The sequence below is a fragment of the Chaetodon trifascialis genome, chromosome 12, assembly GCF_039877785.1.
Source record: "Chaetodon trifascialis isolate fChaTrf1 chromosome 12, fChaTrf1.hap1, whole genome shotgun sequence".
In the NCBI taxonomy this organism is placed as follows: Eukaryota; Metazoa; Chordata; class Actinopteri; order Chaetodontiformes; family Chaetodontidae; genus Chaetodon; species Chaetodon trifascialis.
Window position 1 is genome coordinate 3,795,570 of NC_092067.1, and position 17,838 is coordinate 3,813,407.

Genomic DNA, 17,838 nt, shown 5'->3' on the forward strand with positions numbered 1-17,838 from the left:
TGGAGGCTTCAGAAACAGAGCTGCACTGATCCACTTCTCTATCTGCGTTCATTTGACCTGAAACTAATTATCAGTTCATTTGTCAATTTTTTTTTCTTCAATTAATCAATGACTCACAATTATAGAAACCTGGAAAAGCAGCAAATCCTCACACTTGAGAAAACTGAAACCAGCAAGTGTCTGGAATATTAGCTTGATGAATAACTTAACAATTCATTGAATATTGAAATAGTTGGTCTTTCATTTTCTGTAAACCAAATAATTGATGAATTGAGTGATCATTACTGTCCTACAGTAGCAACATCTGGTCACCACAGGCCACCAGCTCATTTTACAAATTCCTGAGCAGGCCTTTAATGTATCAGCAAGGCCTCCATCAGGCAATCAAGGGCTTTTGTGAATTCACTGTGCAGTCTCTTTCTTTTTCCCACTGTGTGATGCTGATTTTGTCCTGCACCTGTAGCCTGTGCACACTTTCCACCTTCTCTGTTTCAGTGTCGTGTTTGAGTCAAAGCAAATGTACAAAACGAAAACAAAAATCAAAAGTGTCTCCAGAACTCTTCAACTCCACATTCAGTCGACTGAGCCGCGTAAAACAATAGAGCAGCGACACAAAGCAGCTAATAGTCTTCAACAAGAGAAAATGAAATGCTTTCAGATAGGGTTCTGGCAGAGATGAGTGGCTTTTTAAAGTAATCATGATTGCCATTTGATTCACATCACAGCAAATGCCTTTTCACAGAACTACACGTACACGCGCGCACACACACACACACACACACACACACACACACACACACACACACACACACACACACACACACACACACACACACACAGAGCAGTATTCATTGGCACACAAAGCTTCCATCACCTGAACAGACACAAAACTGGCCTTCTCCTCCATTCTCACTGAAGTGTCATTTAAAAAGACATAGCTGCATGTTTGTCCAGAATGAATTTATATTTAGACATTGAAAATTCCCCATCCTTCCCTTGGAGTAGCTACACATACTCTCCCATCCCACCATCCTCCACGCACTCCCGCCTCCCCACCCCCACAACCTCTCATTTCACCCCCTTCCTCCGCTGACAAGCAGAAAGGCCAGGGATGAATTCTTGACATCCATGTGAGTTAATTACAATGACTGCACATGTACGGCTGGAGAAGTGTAATTATCAGCACCTCAGCATAGAGAAAGCCTGTGTTTTAGCCACTCAAAGAAAAATAGCTGGGTTTAGTCCACTTCTTCGCATGATGAGGGTTAATCTAAAGAACATGAAAAGGAATAGGATTTACATTTGCTGATTTGTGTGTCCACATATGTGAGTGCTGTGTGTGTGTGTGTGTGTGTGTGTGTGTGTGTGTGTGTGTGTGTGGTGGACATGAGCGAAGGGGGTGAACACAGTGTGTGTGTGTGTGTGTGTGTGTGTGCGCGTGTGTGTGTGTGTGTGTGTGTGTGTGTGTGTGTGTGTGTGTGTGTGTGTGTGTGTGTGTGTGTGTGTGTGTGTGTGTGTGTGTGTGTGTGTGTGTGTACTCTACATGTATGCAAGTGAGGCCTAATTACCTTATAATTCTCTGATATTTTCACTTTCTTGCTAAATTAATGTTATTCTTATTAGCCTGTATCATTGTAAACAGACTTTAAAAAATCCACAGAAAATTAAGGAGTCCTTATTTCAAGGAAAATCTCTTCTTCAGGATCCTATGACTCAAACAAAAATAATCTGTTTGAGTATCAAAACAGCAAAAATAAACCCAAGTGGCACCTCCTGTGCTTTGTGATTCTCCGACAACTCCAGAGTTACCTCTTATAGTCTGGCCAGTGTGCTTCTGTCGGCTCCAGGCAATGGCCAGCCTGGGAGCCCAGTGGTTTGATAGTGAGTCCACAGAGTAGAGAGGATGGAGTTGGGGAATAATCCTATTCTGCAGGATGGGTGTACTAAGAATTACAGACTTTCTGGCTTATTGCCAGGGGTTGGCATGAAAATGAAGACCACCTCTCAGGATGGACTGGGCCTCTTTCACTGGTGAGTGAATTCATTAATTTTCTGTGGGCCGGATGGGAAGCTCTGGCAGGCTGGATGTGGCCCGCAGGCCGCCTGTTGGCAACCACTGATAAACCAGATTTGTAGACTCTGTCATATGACACAGAGAGATGAGTGTGAAGACAGAGGACAATACAGCATAGAGAAGCTATTTGTTCCTTTTTGTCATCACTACAGATAGGTCTACCCTGAACCCTTACTCAGAGACAAGCCTAACAACAAACTTTGTCTTTTAGAGTCAGAGCAATTTAATGTCCTGTAGTCACAAGTAGGAGACACTATTGCTGCTGCGTTTTCTCAGTGTAGGAGCAGACGACTTGGAAAAACCTTGAGTGAGATTGGGATCTGCCTTTAAGCAACTTACTTGTGCATGGTCGAATAATCTTTCCATCATACTGTCACACATAACTGGTTTAGGGGAGACACTGGTTCGCCTCACTCGCAGACTAACACAAACTCCCAGTGCCTGGAATAATCAACGCAGAAGGAGAGATGAACGGCCCAAACGCGACATAAGTATATCTCACCCACCCACCTACCCAGCATGCGCCTAAATGCACACGGGCTGCTCATCGCATCTGTTCACAAGACACCCTCGCCAAGGAAAAAAATCCTACCATCCTACCTCCTTTTCTCCAGCATCATTTAAAGTGCTGCTGCTTACATGCAATGAGTTTTCTGATAGAAATCAGAAAGAAACTGGATTTGTCTTGGCTTATCAGGGTGGTGAAGTACAAAGGTGGGCCCGGACATGTGTGCAAAATAGACACAATGGTGCACACTGGAACTGAGGGCAGGCTCTGTCAAAAACTACAACCGGAGGCACAGTTAGCTTAAAGAAAATAAATCCATAAATGCATCCAGTTGCATCCAGCAGGAGACATTTCGGTTGTCATCACAATACAGCCATCATTAGAGTAGAGGAGCAGAATACAAAAAACTTACTTAACACTGTGCTTTATTTGTAGCCCATCATGTTAAAGCATGGCTTCACCTCTCCTTGTGCAGCACATTGTGTCTTCTGAGGAAATCTGCCTTTTTACGGAGGATGTCAGGTTGAACATACTGACTGGTCCTAAGACTGGTCCTTGTTCATTAGTGACAAGGTGCATATCTTTTCAACTTTTAAAGTTGCATCTCTCCTACATTCCTAAATGCATTTAGGGACATATAGGCTATGTAATCTAATCCATCCATTGAGTTCATTTCATAGTGTTTAGGCTTTTTTTTTGTGAGAAAAACTGTTTACATGAAGTAGCCTATATTTCAGCGGTGTGTCGTGGGTAGAACGGACAAAAAATAAAAGCTCTTGTTTGTTACTCACGGGTGCCATCGAAGCGGGTGGCGATGGTGTCCAGGAAGGTGTTTTGTGGGGCCAGCAGCCCTCTCATCACCGGCATTCTGCTCCGAGTTGACGGGGTCCTCCTGCCTCGGCGCCCCTGGCCAGCGCTTGACTCCTGCTCAGACCCGAAACTTGGCAGGAAACGAGAGGTGCCCGGTGCGCATCCCAGCCCCTGGAGAAGCGCACCGATCCGAGATACGCGCGGTGGCTCCACCTTGGCACCGTGGGGGTTGTGACCATAATCAACTCAGCAAAGAGCGAGTATTAACCGTGGCATGCACCTGTGCACCTTCCAACGGCAAAAAAAAAACAAAAACAAAACAACATTAAAACAGCAGCGTTGGCAAAAGCAAGTGCGATGGGGATTGATGGATAGACTGCAAGTTTTTGATGCTGATGGTGCATGGAGTGAATCTTATCGCAGTAAGCTCCTCCTCATCTCTCTCTCTCTCTCTCTCTCTCTCTCTCTCTCTCTCTCTCTCTCTCTCTCTCTCTCTCTCTCTCTCGTTGCGTTGTCATCTTGCCACAACTGAGAGCAGATGCAGAGTCACATGACGGCTCTCAGGTCTCGCCAAGCTGTGGTCCTGTTTCAAAGTGGGGATGAGGGACAAAGAAGAAGAAAGCGACTGTGCTTTGGAGGCCAGTCGCATTTCCCCTGATGTAAATCGCTCTGTGTAAAATAAGTAGACCTGTAGGGAGTCTTCAGCTGCTGCTCAAGCTAAGCCAGACCAGCGTTATTTCAAATTACGACTTATAGGCTACATAAAACCTCATATTCCTGGGTACTATAACCTAAAATTACATTATCCTGATTTCACATCCTAAAAATGTAAAATGAATATGGAAATATGAATATGTAATTGATTTCAAGATGTTAGAAGGGGACCATTTCATCGCCTAAAGCCTCAGACAAGGCGCTGCTCGCCTCTCTGCCCACATGGCCGCATGCAGCTGGAGATATCAGAGCCTTCAGTCCTGTGGCTCAGTGACATCCCGCCATCTTCTGGTGGTGCAGCGGAACTTAAACGTCACCTGTCCTTTTCCACAGACAGAGGAAATAATGCAGGCAAAACTTAAAATTCAAATAGCATCTTAAAGTCCAAGTTTAACCGTGTTATCGTTTCATCACATAAACACAAACAAATGAATATTGTTCGTATTTGGAGTGTGTTATTAAACACCTAAAAAAAGTGTTGCCCATGGGTACATCAAAAACCTGAGGACAATAAAAGAGCAATGACATGAATGCAATTATTTATTTGTACATTAATGGAATAATATATCAGCTGTTAGGTTTTGAAAAAGCTGTATTTGATATATTAGGTCCAGGAATGTCAGGAATGCACAATCCCCTAATTGCAGGCTTTCACGATTTCACAAGCATGATTTTATATGCATATGTAGTATTTTACTAATATTACAGCTAATACATATTTTTTTTTAATATTGAATAAAGACAGTTGATAAACCAGTCCTTGTACTTTTCACAACAGAAGTCACTCTCCAAATCCAAGCCTGACAGGCACCGGCCATACTGCTCCCCCCTCAGGACAAGATAACCTGGACATATTGTTCAATACTTGACTGTCTTGAAACTTAATAAGACGTGTCAGAGCAAGTTAGATTGCCAGCTTGGCAAAATAAGCAGCTGTCCCTGGTCCCCAGACTCCCAAAGTCATTATTACCTTATTTGTGCAGAGGGGCCCTGTGTGACTTTTGGAACCTTATTATTTTTGTTTGTTTTGTGCTCTCAGAGTTCATTTTGTTAAATAAACTTGCATTTAGTCAAATTACCACTAACTGACACATCAACAACCTGAGGCCCAGTAAAGGAGCTCTGCTTGGTCCCTGTGCATATAATGAAGAAGCTATGTCGAGCCTGCTGTCTGCACGACGCTAATGGGAACTCGGAGGTGACAGGGTATGTACGCAGTGCACAGACTGCAGTGGGTGGAGGTTGTTCTTACATAAGAACATATTTACTTATTTACATTCATCTGTGTGGCATGTTGTACAAAAGCATGATTTTGACACAGTGACATGGTGGGACAGTGGCAACACTGTTGCCTCACAGCTATACGGTCCTGGGTTTGATTCCCGCCAGGGGCGTCCTCCACCATGCCTTCGGTGCCTGCTGCTCGAGGAAAGGGTCCTTTCTGTGTGGAGTTTGCATGTTCTCCCTGTGTTCACCTGAAAAAAACCCACTAAAAACATGCAAGATGATCACCACCTGACCAATGGCCAAGTAGAAGAAACTGGGTCCCTGGGCGCCGGTTGGCTGGCAGCCCACCGCTCCTGGTCTGCTGCGGAGGAAGGACTGACCAAGGATGGTCTGTATGTTGTGTGTGTGACTAATAAAGGATGTCTTCTTCTTCTTGCTCTTCATTAAGTAAACTTTTTTGCAAGTACTCCATCCCTCTCACGTTCATCTACCTTTTGCCTCTTCTTCTTCTTCTTGGTCTTGCTTTATTGGCAGACACCGTTTGAGTAGATGTCTTCTCATCACTAGATGCTAAAGCTAATGCTGCCACCTACAGTATGGGTGGGGAAAAACACATCCAATGGGCCTGGCAGTTATGCCTCTCATCAACGTTACAGCCAACCTTTTTGTTTGTTTGTTTGTTTGTTTGTTTGTTTGTTTGTTTGTTTGTTTGTTTAGAAAGGATATAGCAAAACTTCAATAACAAGTAATCACCAGATCCACAGCAATAACTAGTAATGTTACAGACTACCTACTGAAGAATCAGCGAATACAAATAAAAAAGCCTGTGGCAATACATAACTGGTTATCATTATCATTCATGTCTTTATCACTTCTAATTTCCAGGTAATGAAGCACATCCTGAAATAGAAAATAAACAAATACATTTATAGAGTTAAGTGGTCCCCTAGAAAGTGCAGTAAATACTGATGTAAGTTTTGTAAATAACGTTTTTGGGGTAAAATATCTCATGAAATATATTTTATTACACCATGTTGAATAGGAATTAATAAACAAATAAACAATACATTGAAATTAGGTACACCATTAATGTCTTAAAATTGTGAGGTAGCGGGTCCAAATAACATTGTTTTGTTTTTGTTTTGTTTTGTTTTTTTTCCTAAGAATCACTGACATTCATTGAGCTGTTCGTTCTATAAGGCGGAAGAGTGTGCCATATCTCGGACCAATCAGTGAGCAGTGTTTGCAGATCCCCGCCCAGAGAAACCACGCCCATCTAGTAGTGTGGGCTTACGTGATTGGTGGTTAGGCTTTCCTCTCTTCTCTGATTCGCCAAAATCTTGTTGGTCGGCTCGGGAGGTAGAAGCCGTGTACCTGCAGCTCCTCTGTCAGCCTAAACCTCCTCCAGTCCAGCGAAAGTGTCACGTTAATACTGCATTGGACTGCACATCATTACGCCTGCTCACCTCGTCGTTGACTGTGTTGTGGACTTAAGGTAAGCGCTTGGAAAATATAATGAATTCGGTTACTGCAGAACGAAGTCGTGGCGAGGGAACGTTACAGGGAAGTGCAATGTTAATGTCCTCGACTCCTATCTCATTTCACATCTCATTGTCCTGCTACATCGGTTAGCCTCAGTTTGGCTAGAAGCCGTTGAACCTAACTTACGTAAAGCTCGAAAGATTTCTTTTTTATGTTAGAGTGACTGCGGTTCAACATAATGTTACGTTCAGGGCCCTTTATTGAAAAAAAATCCATGTTCACGGTCGGCCCATAGTCTTAGCTAATTCCTTTCTGTCCTATATTTACTAGCATATCTCTATTTATTAAAGCTGTAACGTACTTTGTTCGCTCTGTTAACGGTTTGCATGTCGAGCGGCCTGCTGACGGACTGCCTTTGGCTGTCTCAACAGTCTCCTCCCCATCATGCGATGATCAGACTCTTTGATTATGTAACTTTTGCGGACGTCCTCTAATTTTGCAAAAAGTTGAAACAAATCTTAAATTGTTAAGAAGTTCTATCTTTGAAACTGTCAACTATCATGAAGTCTAATCCAGGGTTTTGTTATTTAGTTCACTGTGACAGACTCTCACTTCAGGTGATTCTGGAGCTCATCAGTTTGAGCATATGAATGCTGAGTCATTGGTCAGGCTACTCCTAGTTTATGTTCTCAATGAATCCAGTCATTAAGGAGACCGTGTGAAGAGTCTGTTAGATCAATGTGACTTTTAAGCTCCAATTGTTTATTTAACATGGTTGACTATTCTGTTACTTACGTTTTGTCACAGTGGTAATCTTCATCACCAGCTCTTGAAGCCAAAAGTTTTATTTTCTCAGACCAAGAGTAAATGAAGAAAATAATGTAGTGGCTCTTAACCTGCATTAGCTTGATAAAATATACTGCCACACTCTGTGACATGCTCTCTTGATCTGTCTCATCTTTCCTTTTGACTCTTCGTTTATTCATTTCTTCATCACCCTCGTCTGTGTGTCTGTCCCCTGTGTCTATTACCAGGCTCTAAGATGTCTCAGAAGATCAAGGCCGGCTGTGTGGTGGAGATGAAGGGAGATGAAATGACTCGAGTCATTTGGGAGCTCATTAAGGACAAACTCATCCTCCCGTACCTGGAGCTCGAACTGCACAGGTGAGGACACCTCAATGTGAAGACCATAGGGCATGAAGAACACTGCAGATCAGCTGTCTCATTTTGTTCCTTTCATGTTCCATTTGAAAGTTTAGTACCTCTGTTACCAGTCCACCTGGGTTTTAAAATGTCCGATCTTGGCTTTAGGAAATTACATCTGCAGATTATAGTTCCCAAATATACATCAAATGACCATTTTTAATACACTGAAGCTGGACGACTACCTTCAGGTGACAGCCCCTGTAGTGCTGCTATTTCTAGTTTGGCTTGTTTATCCTGCCTTCCTTCCTAATAGAGTGTGAACAACAAAGCAACCAATAAAAGTACCTGATTAGTACCTAATGAAAATGTGCATGGGTTTGTTGGAAATGCGGGTGGAGTCCACCTTCAGTCATTTCCTTGCTTTTCCTCAGAGTGTCCTAATCTCACCTACAAAGTGGTAGGTAGTGTGTTATTGCAAAATGATATGATCTCATACACATCAGAAAAGTTCTTCAAAATTGTACCAGTGTGATTTTATATATGTGTGTGTGTGTGTGTGTGTGTGTGTGTGTGTGTGTGTGTGTGTGTGTGTGTGTGTGTGTGTGCGTGCGTGCGTGCGTGCATGCATGCGTGTGTGCGTGTTGTAAAGCTCTTTGAGTGGTTAGTAGACTAGAAAAGCACCATATATGTATAAGTCCACTTACCATTTCTAAAAATCCCCTGTAATTGCAGCACATATAGTTTTGTCCAAGGATGTTTTAAATAGGCTTTTAGGGCCTGATGCTGATCAGGTGGTCTCCCTAAACATTTTTCCAAAGACCTCCCTAGAACCACTGAGGGCTTTTTTTAATGATAGCTAAGCCTGGACAGCATGGTGATTTTTGAGTCAATATTGACCATTTACAGTCAGCACAAGCAACAAGAGCATCCATTTCTGACCTGACTCCTCTTATCTTTTGCATGGACTTTGTTCAGAATTGTATGTTATTTGCATGACCTTTATGTGAAGTTCAAGTCACTAATGTTGTCATCCCAGACAGTCAGCATTTTGAACTTTAGCTTCCTTTTTCAGATTCAGTATGGTGTAATAATTATCCTGTTGGTAATTTCTCTGTAAGGTCAGGGAAAAACAAACACACTGACACTGAGACATCTTCAGTACATTTTGATGAATAAATAAATCTCATTTCAAACTATAAAAACTCTAGTAGGAAATGTGATAGTCATTACAGACATGGGTAAACATTCCAGAGATAAAAACTTGTTCAGGTCTTCTGGCTGAGAAGAATGGATGAACTCATTGAAGAAGTGGTTCAGGTTGAACAAATAGAATACATTACAAGCATACACACAAGAACAAATCAGGACATTCTTGTTAAACCTGAAACAGTTTGTTCAGAGTTTCCTGTGTCTCTCGTTCTTCTGTATCAGTTGTTGAGTGTTTCATTGTTGTTGCTTGGTAGTGGCTATTGGGGGCAGAGGGAGGAAGAAAGTGGGTAAAAGGTCATGGCTGCATTCAGACAAGGGGTGGGTGCACAAGAAAGTACACAGGCTACTTATTGAAGGGATTAAGAAGCACGTTTAGCTTTGTCTAGTTTTCAGATTAAGTATTCTTCCTCTCAAAACGCAGCTGTTATTCTGTGGGGTCCCTCGAGCACAAGTGTAATAAGTGGAGCAACCTTTTCAGTGGTAGTGACTTGGCAGAAGGCCAGTTGTCACTGCACAATTGATTCCCTGTTTCCTTTGTTTTTGTGCTGCTGGATGGGTTTGCAGATCGCTTCACTGAGGAGAGTAATAGGCATCAAGAGAAGAGTGAGCATGGTTGTAGTTAGGGATCGACCAATTATCGGCCTGGCTGATAACATCGGCCGATATTCAGCATTTTTTTTCGATCATCGGCCGTTTTTTCCACCGATAACCGATAAAATTAATAAATGTGGTTTAAAACGCGCTCCTTTGGCTCTGATGCAGCCGTCTCTCTGCTTGAAGTCACCACTCTTGGCTGTGTAACAATGTCCCGCCCACAGCCCTCACTGATTGGCTACATGGCACAAGTGAGTAAGTGACAGCCAATCGACACTGAAGCCTCTACATGCAGCGCCACAGACAAGGAGAGGCAGACTAGTGCTCCGGTGATCCAGCAGAGACAAGGCAATAGAGACAGTCGAAGTTTAAGAGCACCGGCACCACGTTTTTAAGAATAAAAACCCTCTCTGATGAAGTTTTAAAAATACTACAACCTTATGATCAATTTCAGTGATAACATGCAAGCCCAGAGTTGACATTTCACCGACCTACTTGTCTAATCACATCAAGCATATGACGAGAAAAAAAAAAAAAAAGACGTAACCAAGTGAACGTGACCTGAAGCTCCTTACTTAATAAAAAAAAGACATAACGACATACCGGTAGGTACCGGTAGGTAGACTATAGCAAGTATAAGGGAGGAAAACCTGCTGAATTCCGCTGTTTGGCTCTGGAGGTGAAACTTCACAACTTCAAGAAGGCATGTTTCATGATGACCCACCGCTACGTTATAACTGCCGCAACCGCTTTATAGCTGTGGTCAGACGCACAATAATAATATACTGTAGGCCCTTTCGGTTCCCGTTACTTTGTGGGAATAATGAATCTCCTAACGTGTCTCAGCCTGTGGGGCGGCTCCTGGTTTATCAATGAACAGTACTGCACGCTAACGTGTCCTTGTTTGTTTACCGTCGCCTCTCCCTCAGCGCTCGTGCTCTCACTACACCATGATGCAGCAACGTAACTACTGGTGTTAAATGATCATCTTTTTGCCTGTCACTCGTAAAGTCCAGGGATATGAGTCAGGCAGAGAGCACACGTCGAGGAGATTATTCTCAGTGTGTTTTATTTTCAATCAATAAATTTACCGTCGTGTCTACAACTCACGTGTGTAATGAAACGCTTTTCCAAGCTCGAAGATATGAAAACCGTGGTGCTGGCATGTCTCCTGCTACTGAACTGGGAGTACTAACACAGACCCACATTTCAGAACAGTTCAGCTCCGTTTATTTTGTTGATGTTTCAAAAATTCAGGGAGCTATTTTATTTATTTATTTATTTATTTATTTATTCGAGTGAGTTTTAAGAAATGCGGCTGGAAGGCCCCTGCACTTTTTGTTTAAAAATAATTAAACTTAAAGGCATTTCAATTAAGATTTTGTGTTTGTGTTATTTTACAAAAAGTTAAGGTCTTTTTTTTCAGTGTACTCAAAGCAAACAAACAGTATACTTTATATTCTAATTCCAGGTGTGTTAATTTTTGCTGGAAAAACGAATATCGGTTCTAAATATCGGCTATCAGTTTTACTTGATTATTAATAATCGGTATCAGCATCAGTCCTGAAAAATCCATATCGGTCGATCTCTAGTTGTAGTGCTGTGAAGGAAGTGGGGGAGGAGGTTAATGGCTTTTCTTGATGTGAGCACTGTGTCAGGTTTTGCAAGAAATAGAATTAATCAAGAGCAAATAAAGGCCTGGCAGCTGTTCTTGTCATTCTTCAAGCTGGAAGCAAGCTCTCACTCTTGTTCACTCTTTATTAATGTTGTTCATGTCCTTTGACAGTCATTGTTTCACATTACAGCCATTTAAAACATTTGCAGGCTAGTACAGATGTCAAAAAAAAAAAAAAAGATTTATCACTCTTATTTCCCTACTCACATTAGTTCTCACTAAAAGGCAGGAAAAGAGTATTCAATTCAGACTCTATATACCTACACTACTAAACCAATTAAACTAAAACAGTGGCATAAGTTCACTTTTAGTCCTTTGGTAGATTGTGCCAGGGCTTCTGTGTAATGGTGCATACTGAAGCATGAATTATCAAGGCTCTTCTTGAAACTAAGTGCTTTTGGTCACAGCATCACATGCCTCTGCTGTTGAGATTATAAATGGTCTCCATGCCTGTTTGGCCCATTTCATGTCCTTACATCTCTGCTTGCTCTCATATTTACGAGCACACAAATATAAAGAATTATGCAGATAATTCTTTTTTAGTACTGTCTGAAATATGTCTATGGCATTTTGTATCAAAAATGGGAGTTGCCATTCAATATTTGTCAGATTCTTAGGCTTGTTTATTTGATCACATATTTCCAGATTTAAATCGGGAAACATTTGTAACCTTTTAACTTTCAAAGTTATTTATTAACAGGGATACATCTTGTATTTTGGTTTATTTCATTTAACTGTAGAAAATTATTAAGACTGTTTATATTCTTCAAACTAAGTATTGAAAAAAGTATTGGTTTGGTTTTCAACACATTTCAGGGACATTATGGATGCATGTATTAGTTGTTTCTCCTGTGCTAATAATTTTAAACTCTATTCTCTGTGTCTCTTCCTGCAAAGCTATGACCTCGGTATGGAGAACCGAGATGCAACAGATGATCGGGTGACGGTTGAGGCGGCGGAGGCAGTCCGGCGTTACAACGTGGGCATCAAGTGTGCCACCATCACGCCAGATGAGAAACGTGTGGAGGAGTTCAAGCTAAAGCAGATGTGGCGTTCACCCAACGGCACCATCCGTAACATCCTAGGAGGCACAGTGTTCAGGGAGGCCATCATCTGCAAAAACATCCCCCGCCTGGTGCCTGGCTGGATCAAGCCCATCATCATTGGCAGGCACGCCCATGGAGATCAGGTACCCTGTTGGTTCACCAGGAGTATGTTGGCCAAATTGCTCCGTTGATAATGTCTGAAGAGTGTTTACATTCACTGTTTTCAACATTTTGTGCGTAGTCAGGTGGATGTAAATCATTGAGAGTTCATTAGCTCTTTATGCTGTGTAATATATGCTATAACATGAAGTTACAGAAGAAAGCATACAACCGATGCACAGGCATTCATCGTTGTTGTGCAGCATATAATTGCGTGAAAAACAGCTGACGCTCCTTCATAAGTTCATGCATCAGTAAACTTGCGTTCCTGATCTTCATGGGTCTTTAGACCATGGTGGAAACAGACAAGTGAAGGAACATTTTAGTTCTTTGAATAGTAGTTCCTTGGGCCAAAAGTTCTGGGTCATTTGGATGGAAATGTGGCTTTACACCAGCTCCCTTATTATCTGACAAAGGTCCTACTGTTGCTGAAACATAATTTCCAAACCTCTGTGACATGCTGACTGCTCACTTCATGCCAACTTGTGTATGGGCTCAGTTAGTTACAGTTATCATATGTCATTGTAGAGTTATCTGGAGAGACTCAGTCAATAATTATATTTCCTCAGCTGTCCTTTGGACCCGAACGTACTACCTCTACAGCCTGGACAAACTGCAGTAATGTCACAGAACTAAGTCAAAGTTCGCTTGTGGCATCTGTGCCAAAGTCAACAATCCTCCCCTTAGAGGAGAGTAATCCAGGTGAAATGTCAAATGGCTTCTTGTTACAAAACATTCCATGGATGTCAGATTATGGACTCTGCCAACATACTGTATCACCTAACGCCATGGTTGATGACAGCCTGGTCCTGCCGAGGTGTTTATGACTGTCTTGGTCATTGTCATTTGAACTTTGATCTTTATGAGACTGAGTTCAGACCTTTCTAAAGATGACTCTAATGGTTGCATAGTTTAGTGGGGTCAAACAGCCTTGTTGCTTTCTAGTATTAACCTTCTGTCTTTCTCACTGTACTCATCACAGTACAAAGCTACAGACTTTGTGGTGCCTGGGCCTGGGAAAGTCGAGATGACCTACACGCCCACAAGTGGACAGCCAGTTAAATATGTCATCCATGAGTTTGAGGGTAAGAACACAGCCAGATGGACGATCATGTTTTAAACACCTCTCCACAAGTGGGCCAGGCAAGATACCCAACAATTGTGACTTTTCATATCAAAGATACACGCCTCAGGTGTGCAGATATACACACATCAGTCTTAAATGAAAACTATCAGATCAAAGATGGCGAATATCATAATGTGGATGTGTCATTTGTGTCAGTCAATATAAATCAGCTGGAAAAAAGCTTTTACAAGCACATTTTCCACTGTGTTCACATATAAATGGGAAAATATACGATATGCCTTATCTAATTGTTCTGAGTCCTGTTGGATCTGTTCTATGCAACTTTTCACCTGTTGTGGTTTTAGCACTCAAAAGCAAACACAGAGCTAACTGGAATAGATTAGACAAGGTTGAGTCATGACGAGCAGCAAAAACGATTTCTTTTCAGGCCGTTTCTCAGTGTGTGAAGGAAAGATTGTTATATTGGTTATTTGGTCTCACTACACCTCATATTAAGATAATGAACACAACCACACAGATAAAGTTTTGCATGCAGTATATATACATCTATTTGTGATGGTATTACACAGCACGTGTGAATGTACTGTACTGAATGTATATGTTTGTGTCTGTGTGTCTGTCCAGGCACAGGTGGTGTTGCCATGGGGATGTACAATACAGATAAGTCTATCAGGGACTTTGCCCACAGCTCCTTCCAGATGGCTTTGGCCAAAGGCTGGCCTCTGTACCTCAGCACCAAGAACACCATCCTGAAGAAGTATGACGGTCGCTTCAAAGACATCTTCCAGGAGATCTACGAGAAGTAGGGACTTTAACATCCATGCAAAGTAGCTCTCACATGCGTACTATGCCTTCTCTCTTGCATAACCACAAGTACATACACTGTTACACCAGAGGTAGCAACTCAGAGGTGTTGTCCATCTTTGTGTGTGTCCAGGGATTACCATGCTCAGTTTGATGCCAAAGGCATCTGGTATGAGCACCGCCTGATAGATGACATGGTGGCCCAGGCCATGAAATCTGAGGGAGGCTTCATTTGGGCCTGCAAGAACTACGATGGAGATGTACAGTCTGACTCTGTGGCACAAGGTTGGTAGAGACAACACTTTTCCATCAAACATTATGGGAAGAACTATTTAGAGACACTTCAAGTAATCTGACCCCAGAAACTGCATTGTATTAGAAAAGATAGATTGCTGATTTTGCCATCTCAGTTTTATTTATGTGGTTTTGTGTGACCCTGTTTTAGGCTATGGCTCCCTTGGTATGATGACCAGTGTGCTGATCTGTCCTGATGGTCGCACAGTGGAGTCTGAGGCCGCCCACGGCACAGTGACTCGCCACTACAGACAACATCAGCAGGGAAAAGAGACCTCCACCAATCCCATAGGTAAGAAATGATACATAGACTTCAGTGTTTAGCAACTACCCAAACATAACCCCCCCAATAAAGGTGCTATTAATAAAACCTTTAGTTATATTACATGCATTGTGTGTCGTATGCTGTGTATGAATAAAAAGACTAAATTGTGTCCTTACACTGGGTTTTTGTGTACTACAGCCTCTATCTTTGCATGGACACGAGGCCTGCTCCACCGGGCAAAGCTGGACAGCAACGCAGAGCTGCAAAGGTTCTCTGATGCACTGGAGGCCGTTTGCATTGAGACCATCGAGGCTGGTTTCATGACCAAGGATTTAGCTATCTGCATCAAAGGCCTGCCAAAGTTAGTTTCTTCATTAACTAACACTCAATATATGTTTCTGCATCAGGTGCTACGATGGTGCTACGGTCATACCACTATCTTAAGTCTAGCTGCACATGTCCTGTAATATCAGGCAGTATTGAGCATTTAATATGAATACACATTTAAACACCAACGGGATTGGTGTTTCTATTCTTTTATTCACTTTGTGGTTAACAGGGTGGATGAAAAGAAGAGGAAGGCCATTGTATTACTAATAGGTAAAGGTAATAAAGTAATGAAGAAACTAAGGAAAAACATTGAACCCGTAATCAGTGTGCTTGTTTGACACTGATGTGGGTAGCGAATGATTGACCTTGGTTAACATTAGTTAACTATCCCAAGATAAGATTTCCTGTGGTTATGTCACAGTTGAAACACATTTACACCCACTATTAAAATGGGATCTGCATCTGGATAATAAATGACTGATTGATGACTGATTTTGCCTTTGTGATTATACCTGGTATTTTTTAATGCTTTCTAGTTATCTCATTGAGATTGGATCTCTGTCCTCCAGAGCAAAACCTGTGCACAAGTAATTCCACGTGGTGGCGCATCATCCCCAGAATTCCTTAAGAAATTGCAGAGTTTTGTAGAGATGTTGTTAAGTTACAATTGTTCAGTTAGGGCAAATTTTGTGATATGTCTCTGTGAGAAATCCGTAAATATTGGTCGCCTAAATGCAGCACATATATTAAGTTATTCTTTCTTTGCAAAAACATAAAATACTAGAAACATTGCATCAAATATGTGACAATGAGCGATTCATTGACCCTGTAGCAGCTACATGTTGCTGAACATGGACAGACTTTTACATGTGGAATCACTTCAGCTGTAGGGCATCCCAGCACAGATTTGGCTGACACTGCCCTGAATGTGTCCTAACTGCACTGGATCAGCTGCTGAAGCTCCCAAACCAACCTTCTCTAATGACAGCATCCACTCCAGCCAGTGATGTTGTCCACTGCAGATGCCTAATTAGAAGGCCCACTCTCTAAACAACTACCCATAGTTTATGTTAGGGAAAAACAAATGTGTCAGTGTTGTGTTGTGTACGGATGCCAGTACATTGTACAGATTGTCTTTGCATCTACTTAAGATCTGAACACAGTGCAAGCCAGACTTCTGCCAGATGTGGCCACATTCTGATCAAGAATTTACACCTCGCATTAACATGCGTTTTTTCCTCACCTAGGTGATGTGTCTGGATACAGATTGCATTTTATTACCAGGTGTAAATGAGGTCTTAAATTCTGGATCAGTAAAAGGCTGCAGCAGGTGTTCAGGTTGTGACAACTTGGCAATAACCACCTCATGTTTTTCTGTGTCTCAACTAAGTGCTCCCAGCATTGTCCAATGTGATTATTTTTTCCACTTTTCATCAAGGCTTCAATGGCAACGTTCTTAGACACTGTAGTGGAAACCCAACAGTCACATACTCATCCCTCTCTCCTCTTTTCCTGTCTGCAGGGTGACACGTGCTGACTACTTGAACACCTTTGAGTTCCTGGACAAGCTGGCAGAGAACCTTAAGATTAAGCTAGCCAGCCAGCCCAAACTGTGATCTCACCTCCCAGCCTCTACAGTTAAACACAGATACACACACATTTAAGCACATGCTCATGCACACAGGGACATCTATACAGCTACTGGAATTAACACTGGAGCAAGGAGGAGGGTGCCCCGGACTCCAGGAGACCTTTGGCCTAAACAAGTCATTCCCCAACTGGTGGTCTGATCAAGCAGGTGTCTCGCCCAGAAGGAAGGAATGGAGGCTTCTGATCAGTGTGGCCATCATCCCTGTTAAAGTATCTCTAATAGACAGCCATACTTGGCTCCAGGACTGACACTGGGTGAATGAAGTAATTGCTCCATGACCTTGTTTACCCTTATTGCACTAGCTTCCCTGAAGTGAGTCTGTTGTGTGTTGTCAGTGCTTGCTGGTGATCGGTGCTAGACAGGGGAGAGAATCAGAGGGAGCCTCTAGCCCCTCACTGCCTTATTCGTTTTGTGTCAGAGTCATTTGATTCCGTTGATTCTGGTCATCTCCTGTGTCTTGTAATGTTTTAACAATACCTCAGGCAACATTTAATGTTTTAGTACCATAGTGCCACTTACACACCACACCACCTGCACTCTCAGCCTGCATTTCACCCATGAAACCTCTCAGCAAGGTAGTGGAGTAGCCATGAAATTTTATTGTTAAGCAGCATGAAATACACACCATGTGGACTTTTTTCCCCATCACGTATAGCATTCAAGTCTCTTCTTGCACAATTTGTTAACAAACGTTACCAAGACTACAATACACTGCTTTTAGATTTTGTACTAACTTTATTAGTCATGGTTGTTCAAGAGGTGT

General features: G+C 42.2%; 2 protein-coding genes across 2 annotated transcripts in view; one reads left to right on the forward strand and one right to left on the reverse strand.

Moving 5' to 3' along the window:
* kcnh3 (potassium voltage-gated channel, subfamily H (eag-related), member 3) overlaps window positions 1-3,847 on the reverse strand; it is a 175,376-nt gene extending 171,529 nt beyond the window's left edge. Inside the window, exon 1 of the mRNA XM_070976066.1 lies at window positions 3,374-3,847. Within this exon, the coding sequence (XP_070832167.1) occupies window positions 3,374-3,449 (76 nt within the window). The 5' untranslated portion in view covers window positions 3,450-3,847. The remainder of the gene's footprint in view (window positions 1-3,373) is intronic.
* Window positions 3,848-6,691: 2,844 nt separating this feature from the next.
* On the forward strand, window positions 6,692-17,708 carry idh1 (isocitrate dehydrogenase (NADP(+)) 1). Its single transcript, XM_070976126.1, has 9 exons — window positions 6,692-6,828; window positions 7,850-7,979; window positions 12,337-12,628; window positions 13,627-13,729; window positions 14,356-14,533; window positions 14,669-14,820; window positions 14,981-15,121; window positions 15,293-15,455; window positions 16,947-17,708. Exons 2-9 carry the CDS (start codon window positions 7,858-7,860, stop codon window positions 17,038-17,040), a joined length of 1,245 nt encoding a protein of 414 aa, XP_070832227.1. The 5' UTR covers window positions 6,692-6,828; window positions 7,850-7,857; the 3' UTR covers window positions 17,041-17,708.
* The last annotated feature ends 130 nt before the right edge of the window (window positions 17,709-17,838 follow it).

Excerpts from the sequence above, each read along its gene's own strand:
- idh1 (XM_070976126.1), top strand. The coding sequence starts at position 7,858 with ATGTCTCAGAAGATCAAGGCCGGCTGTGTGGTGGAGATGAAGGGAGAT. Across the intron at positions 7,980-12,336 it reads CTGGAGCTCGAACTGCACAG|CTATGACCTCGGTATGGAGA; the intron begins GTGAGGACACCT and ends CTTCCTGCAAAG. Across the intron at positions 15,456-16,946 it reads TGCATCAAAGGCCTGCCAAA|GGTGACACGTGCTGACTACT; the intron begins GTTAGTTTCTTC and ends TCCTGTCTGCAG.